The sequence below is a fragment of the Thermomyces lanuginosus genome (genome assembly GCF_041956635.1).
Source record: "Thermomyces lanuginosus strain ATCC 200065 unplaced genomic scaffold VTN49scaffold_36, whole genome shotgun sequence".
Lineage (NCBI taxonomy): Eukaryota > Fungi > Ascomycota > Eurotiomycetes > Eurotiales > Trichocomaceae > Thermomyces > Thermomyces lanuginosus.
The window spans coordinates 1-7837 of NW_027192370.1; the positions used below are offsets into that span (position 1 = coordinate 1).

At 52.9% G+C, this 7837-nt stretch overlaps 3 protein-coding genes across 3 annotated transcripts; all 3 read left to right on the forward strand.

Annotated features, from left to right (window-relative positions):
• Nucleotides 1–156: 156 nt before the first annotated feature.
• Nucleotides 157–1412, forward strand: VTN49DRAFT_5791 (uncharacterized protein; the record flags this gene model as incomplete). Its single annotated transcript, XM_069413887.1, has 2 exons — nt 157–955; nt 1012–1412. The coding sequence occupies 2 exons, from the start codon at nt 157–159 to the stop codon at nt 1410–1412; spliced, it is 1200 nt and encodes a 399-aa protein (XP_069266015.1).
• Nucleotides 1413–2243: 831 nt separating this feature from the next.
• Nucleotides 2244–3905, forward strand: VTN49DRAFT_5792 (uncharacterized protein; the record flags this gene model as incomplete). Its single annotated transcript, XM_069413888.1, has 6 exons — nt 2244–2558; nt 2758–2881; nt 2944–3093; nt 3156–3512; nt 3564–3673; nt 3726–3905. The coding sequence occupies 6 exons, from the start codon at nt 2244–2246 to the stop codon at nt 3903–3905; spliced, it is 1236 nt and encodes a 411-aa protein (XP_069266016.1).
• Nucleotides 3906–4070: 165 nt separating this feature from the next.
• VTN49DRAFT_5793 (uncharacterized protein) lies at nt 4071–6361 on the forward strand (the record flags this gene model as incomplete). The annotated part of the gene is made up of 3 exons (XM_069413889.1): nt 4071–5253; nt 5302–5610; nt 5667–6361. The coding sequence occupies 3 exons, from the start codon at nt 4071–4073 to the stop codon at nt 6359–6361; spliced, it is 2187 nt and encodes a 728-aa protein (XP_069266017.1).
• Between the last annotated feature and the right edge of the window lie 1476 nt (nt 6362–7837).

Genomic DNA, 7837 nt, shown 5'->3' on the forward strand with positions numbered 1-7837 from the left:
GTCTAGCCATGAACCACCATAGCTCCCGCTCGGATTTTCGGGGCATCCCGAGCCGAACCTCCTGGGTTATACTTGGTCGTCTGGACCGTTTTCGTCCCAACAACAGGCAGGTTAATCTCACATTCCAAGATTGTTGCTGTTTATAAACCTAAATCCATGACTGTCGCCGACGGAGAGCCTGCTGCAGCTGTGCCTGCGAGCAACCCCCAGGACAACCAGACCTCGGACCCAAAGCCTTCCGAGAACCCTATGGACGCTACAGAGTCCAAGCCTGTAGCCCAACCAGCTGATTCTCTCGACGATCTCGGCCTGCCCAATTCCGCTGCGGACGGGCTCGTTACCAAGCCGTTTCCGAAGCCATTGGAGGGGGTCCAGCCCGAACCACCAGCGCAATTGACTCCGGAACAAAACAGCAAGTACGAGCAAGTACTGAAGGAGGTTTCGTCCTGGACAAAGGTGCCCGTGAGCCTGGCCAAAGGCGCAGAGGAAAGACCGCTTACGGACGACGATCGCATGTTCCTGACTCGCGAGTGTCTGCTTCGTTACCTGCGGGCCACGAAATGGAACGTTTCCGACGCCGTCAAACGACTTCGTAACACCCTGGCGTGGCGTCGCGACTATATCGGGGACAAGCTGACACCAGAGTACATCTCGATCGAGAACGAGACGGGCAAGCAGGTGATTCTTGGGTACGACATCCACGGGCGTCCGTGCCATTACCTGATCCCGTCCAATCAAAATACCAAGACGAGCCCTCGGCAAATCGAGCATCTGGTGTTCATGTTGGAGCGAGTCATTGATATCATGCCGCCGGGCCAGGAGAGCCTGACATTGGTGATCGACTTCAACCAGACCAAGTCTGGGCAAAATGCCACAATCAGCCAGGCCAAGCAGACGTTGGACTTTCTTCAGAACCATTATCCGGAGCGCCTTGGCCGGGCACTGGTGATTAACAGTGAGTTATCATCTCTGGAGAGTGCGAACAGCATGACCTGATCGGCGATTACATAGTCCCCTGGTACATCAACGCCTTCCTCAAGGTCATCTGGCCATTTATCGATCCGGTAACACAGAAGAAGCTCATCTTCAATGACGATCTGCGGAAACATGTGCCTCCGCAGCAGCTGATGGCCGACGTCGGTGGAGACGTCAAGTTCGAGTATCGGCATTCAGACTACTGGCCCGCCTTGACCAAGCTGGCCGAGCGGCGCCGTGAAGCATACCGCCAGCGCTGGATTGCTGGAGGCAAGAAGATCGGAGAATCAGAGTTCTACCTCCGCGGTGGGGAAGAGCGTGCTACGACGGAGACTACAGCTCCGACGGGAGAGCAACAGCTCGAAGAGAAGCTGGAAAAGCTGGCGGTGGATAATGACAAGGCCGCCGAGACGACACCGACTGCATCGGCATCGTGATCGCCGTAGAGGAAGCATTATGATACCCGTTGCATTTGTGGGGGACGATGGACGGTTATTGTGTCTGGGGCGTTCAAAGAGATCGCAGTGATTTTGGAACAGCCAGTTATTGCTCACATCTAATCTAGATTCTACTGCTGTAATTTAGTTAGTACTCATCTTTCCGTTTAAATGGCATTCTGTTCTGTTCTGTCGTCTTGACGCTCGTGTATTTGTTGACGTTTCGCTGTGGTTATCCTTTCCAAATGCTGCCAAGGCCGAGGTCCCTGAGCCTGTCCGCCGCTGCGAATGAAGTGTCAGGCAACTGAATCAAGCTCTCCGCCACCACGTAGCCTCGATCGACTGAGTCGTCCAAGAGGTTTTGAATGCGTAGAGAAGAGAATCACATGTAGTTGAGGAACTTCGATAAGATGAACCCCGACCAGGAGGGAAGCTGCGCCCCACCTGGTTCTTTCCCTGATTCCAACCCTTTAGATTCCAGTTCCAGATTTTCCAAACCTGAGGCAGCAAAAAGATCTCCCCAGCTCCATCGTTCGATCGGGGCTGTCCAGGCTGAACCCTGTGTGTCGGGAGAGAAGACGCCCAGCGGTCTCAATTCTTTTCAATGCTGTCGCTGTGTGCGGGACTCCACGTCGACTCAACACCACTCTCGTACCTTTTCTACCCCTCTTTTCACGGAGAAACGACGATTACCAGGAAAATCCCCCTCTTGAGCTGTTAGAAACTATATCCGAAGAGTGGAAGCAATAGCAGCTATAAACGCCGTTTTTCCCTCTATATGAGGCTCACTTCCGGGCGTCTTTCTCCTAGTTACTACTAAGCTTCTCAACCATGGCGCATGACGACCACCGGATCTCCCGCTCGGCATCTCCCGCGACTGACCACCATTCCTCCACCGCTCCTTCATCCTCCTCTGCCTCGTCCGCAGGCCCCGGCGCGACCCGAGATCCGGAGGAATCAACAGGTGACGGGAACGCGGCGGGTTCGAGTAGTCTGAGTGGTCCCGGCCGTTCCCGTGCCACAGGCGCCGGTCACGAGGTCAGCTACGTGCAGCCCGCGTCTTATCTGCGACCCAGAGGCTTGTCGCATCCAATGGCGCCTCTTCATCCTGAGCGCGCAATCGATAGGGAAGAGCAGATGGGTCTGGTGAGTCTGATTTCTCGCGTTATCCCAAACAAACTCTTCACTCTTGGTTTCGTGATGGCCCAAGCTCCTTCGCGGGGTTGTGGTGGGGGGTTAGTGATAGCAGCAACGAGCTTCCCGGCGATCCCGGCGAGGAGCACATGCGGCCATCTGCGATGATATAGCTTCGCATGGTGAAGATGACACTAAACGCGTCCTGCAGCGCGCCATTCGCAACTTTCTTAAGGTGCGAACCAGCTACGACGTGCTCCCGCTGAGCTTCCGCTTGATCATTTTCGACACCTCGCTCTCCGTCAAGGAAAGCCTCAACATTCTCATCCAAAATGGTAAGTCTCTTCTTCGGAAAAAAAGGCATTGAACAGCACTGATCACTACTTCACCATGACAGGCATTGTCTCCGCGCCTTTATGGGATTCGTCTACCTCAACCTTTGCCGGGCTTCTCACCACTTCGGATTACATAAACGTCATTCAGTATTATTTCCAGAACCCTGCAAAGCTCGACCAGATCGATCAATTCCGCCTGAACAGTTTGAGAGGTGGGGTGATACTGTTTGACGTCAATTCCCGGTCTGAGCTGACATGTGGGCCAATTGCATAGATGTCGAAAAGGCGCTCGGCGTAGCGCCGCCAGAAACCATTTCCATTGACCCCGAACGCCCGCTTTACGAAGCTTGTCGACGCATGCTTTCCTCGCGCGCACGTCGGATACCTCTTGTGTCGAATGATAGCGAAACGGACCGACCCCTGGTCGTCAGTGTCGTTACACAATACCGCATCCTCAAATTTGTCGCTGTCAACGTTGGCGAGACGCAGACCTTACGCAAGCCATTGAAGGAAATCCGTTTAGGCACGTACGAGAATATCGCCACCGCGTCCATGGACACGCCTGTTATGGATGTGATTCATCAGCTGGTCGAGCGCAGTATATCTAGTGTTCCCATTGTAAACTCGGAGGGTAAGATTGTATCGGTCATTCGTGAGAGGGACTGAAAGCTAATCCTGCCAGGCGTGGTTTACAATGTGTTCGAGGCGGTGGACGTGATCACCCTGATCAAAGGTGGAGTGTACGACGACTTGAACCTCACCGTGGGCGAAGCATTGAAAAAGCGCTCACCTGTATGTTCCCTTTATCCTTGCCGTCTAGCATCACCCCACTGACAGTCGACAGGATTTTCCCGGCATCTACACTTGTTCTATCAATGATGGACTGGATACCATTTTCGACACCATCCGCAAATCACGCGTCCACCGGCTGATTGTGGTGGACGATTCTTTCCACCTGATTGGGGTGCTGACGCTGAGCGACATCCTACAGTACATCCTCCTTGAAGGAGAGCATGATGAATAGTAATTGGCATGACGAGAGTGATGATGCATGACAAGAGGCGTTTCCTTTTGATATAATACCTATTGTCTTTGATGTTACGATATAAACTGGACCGGAGTTTTGGGCCCTTGATGGGTGATGGGGTTGGCTTTTTGTCTTTTCTGTGATTCTTTTCGGGTTGTCGAAATGAGAAATCGCGTTGTTCCCCTCCACAAAGAGAGCAAGAGCGATCGACTCCTGTGCCTTCCCTCTATGTCTGGTCGATCCGTCCCAGCCGGCCGGGCATTTAGCATCTTAACGTCAGAATATCATCAAAGCTCGAGCAGAGCGTCCTGGCCACGCACTGGCAACACCATGAAATTCTTTTACCAGCTGTTTGACCGCTTCCATAGGCCTCCAGCGGACCATGTCTCCCACTCATCCCAAAGCACTCCTTCCAGTAATACGATTTCTGAGGCAGCGGCCCCTGGGACCGGCACTACAGATGTTGAGCACCAAGGGTCAGACAGATCCCTCGAACCCCAGAATGCGTTATCCGACAGCGATGTCAATGCTAGAGCAGACACTACCGCTGGCCACGGTCAAGAGGCGGAGCTGGACCGCTTCACCACCGCCACGTCCAAGACTCCGCAGTCGTCGAAGCGGCCATCAACCGAGCCAAAGAGAAGCATTCTGTCCTTACGGTCCTCGCGGAGCCTGAGTATCCGCGAGACCACCTCACGAGGGCTCGCCGTCCTCCAGGCGGTCTTTCGGTACCATAGGTCGCAGCCAAGGCATTCAGCGTCCCTAGAAGATGACCAATTGGCCAAAGGCAGACCAGCTGCCGACAGAGAGCACACCGTCGAGGTCCATGCTGACCTTGAAGTCCGGCCCACGGTGACCACGACAAGCATCACGGGCGCGGCGGAAGCCAGAAAAGTCAGCGATCACACAATCAGCACCAACACCACCGAGGATAGCGCTCCCACGGTTCATCGTCATCCGTCAAGACATGTCACCTCCCCAATCGCTACGGTTCAACAGCACATGGTTCCCTCGGTCTCCGAACTACAGGAAATGGCGCAACAGTCCATGTCCTTTGAGCTGAATCGGTCCGACCTGCAGATACACTATCCGCGGCCGCCTAGCTCAGAGTATAGTGATCATCCTGGATTCCGTAACATTAGCGCTGCGACGCGCTCGACCGACACCAGCGGCTATCTCCCGCTGGACTTGTGGAATCTGTCGAGCGACATGATCTCTCAGAGACTGTTCTCTGACATGCGACCGCCCACGCGTCAGCATATGGCCACCCGAAAATTCAACAATCTGGCGGCTCATCACAAATGCCCCCCGCTGGTTGTTGACCAGGATATCAACAGTGTGACTGGTGAGTAAGATGCCAGAGTTTTCTGACACGTAACTTAATTGTCGTTAGTTGATAGCGGATTGCCATCGGAAAGACGCAGCAATAGAAGAGACAATCTGCTGCGCAAGATACATAGTATGCGCTCGACATTCAACATGAGACATAAGAGTCGTAGTGGCCCGGCACTTCGACGGATCAAAACTTTGACAAGTCTGTCGAGTCGATACCACACAATGAACTCTCTGAATGGCCGCAGTCTGGAGACGCTGGCTCGTCTTGGAGGATGCAGCGTCCTCACGCTGCCAGCGGACTTTGCGCCGGCAAGCATGCGGCTCCCATCTTGTATCGTGGCAACGATCTCGTACTTGCGAACTCACGGTAAGTCGACGCCCACCTTCGACTACATAGGACAAGTATGGCTGATGCGAATGTAGCCCCAAATTCTCGAAATGTTTTCTTCGACTCTGGAGATCTCAGAGTGGCGGCCCGGATCTACGACCATTTCGCAGATCAGGTGCTTCCGCTGGAACAGGAGGCAGGCAAAATAGACATCACCATGCGAGGAAGCGGCTTTCCCTCGCGGGCTGTAGGGCTTGGATCCGAATCCGAGGAATTTCTCCGAGGACGCTTTCACGTTCTCAGCGTGGCGTGTGTATTCAAGCAGCTGCTTGCGGGACTTCCGGGCGGTATCCTCGGCTCCCGGTCGCTGTACCGTAACCTGGTCAACATCAGCCAGCCGCCATGGACTGGACCCGGGGGAAGCCACACTGATCGGGCAGGAGAAACGACCAAACAGCGCGCCATCGCACTGGCTATAACAGCCTTGACGAGTGACATGCAGCTGGACTTGATCTGCGCCGTGTTTGGGCTGTGCGCGATCCTACTCGACGAGGCAGAGCGGATGATAGAGTATCACCGCCGCAAGAAGATCCCGGCAATTGGATTGGCAGGGATCCTAGACTCCGGCCGGCTCAGCCACGTGTTTGGTCCATTGCTCCTGGGACCAGGTGCCACTACGGCGGTGGCGGGGGTGCAGGAGGATGTAGAATCGGAGGCATTCCGCGTCGCGAAAATGATGATTACGAACTGGCGAGGAGTCAGCAGACAACTGCGGTTATTGGATGTATGATACTGAAGTATCCGATAAACTAGTTTCAATCAGCACTTTGATATACAGGCTGCCTGCTGATAGTGCAGAGTTGTCCCAGCGGGTGAAGACAGCTTTGCAGATCCCACTCAGTTCCTCTAATATTAGATGACGACATGTTAATCCACGACCAGCATCTGAGCTACTCTTCACCTGCTCCATGCGTCCAGCAGCCCTGGAAGCAAAGAGAGGAGCTGGTATGTGCCGCGCTGATTGAATAAGTGTTCTCACCGCACTCGAACAACAGGGACGAAAGTCACAAGACAGTCTTTATCGTTGGCCATGGTCTGCAAAATCACAAATTCCAGACAAACGCGGCAGAGACATGCAACGTGAAAACAAAGCATGTCCGTGAATTCTGTATAACACAGCGGTGCCTGTGAGATTATGAAAGCACGTTCTCGACCCTAGCGAGGCACGTATAAATACCAGAAGTTGTTCGATTTGGACTTTTTCTCAACTTACTCTTAACAACTTATTCCACTTATAAGGGATCAAGCACAACAGACCTCCAATTTAGAATGATGAGGTTATTTTCTCCATTTTCTTTTTCCTTTTTTTTTTTTTTTTTTTTTTTTGGCGGTCACTATGGCCGCTCTACTGTGTGCCTTGGTAGTTACTATTTTACTAGTAGTAACTACTATGTATTGATAGTCTATCTTGAGCAGCCGACGGTTGGCCGTCCACTGTCGACTACAAACCCCCGTATAGGCTAATTCTTCTCGGAGGCTAGGACGCTGCAGATGGAATATCATGCAGGAAACATGCCTGCTCCTGCTGAATGGTGAGGGCAATCCCTTGCAATCGTTCCATACCTGTGCCTTCTCTTGGTGCCTCAATGCTGGTGATGAACAGGAGATGAATGTTAACCTTATTCTGCGGATGATTGCCAGGCTCCGGATCCACAAGATACAGAAAGAAATTATATATATATAAAATGCATTCAATTATGAAGACGGCCTCTGCCAGGCGGCCACGAATATAAGGGTTCGATGCTCGAACTAGGGGCTCAACCCGCAGCGTGCTGGTGTGGTTTGATCTTCGACATATGGAGGTCTTCCACACCAGCACACCGGCAACAACAGAAGCACCAGGTCTAGCATGGCCACCAAGCAACAGGCAACAGACGAGAAGAACGGGAAAAAGACGAAGCAAGAGAAATGAGCGAAGCAATTGCACGGAAAGAAGACATCCGCTCTTTATTAGCAATTGCTACAAACGTGCAACATGGTTGATGCCAATCATGATTATATTGCAAGATGCCGAACGCTATGGAATCGCCCTCCACCCAGGGCTACGGATACAAGGCAGGTGCTACGATGCACGGATTCAAAGCCGGACACCCGCAACACTAAGGGTATGACAATCGCTACGATCTGAGTAGCGAAATCGCGAATTACGATAACAGACACAATCTGCGACGGCACTATTACTATCGGAGTCAGACGACGATAGTAA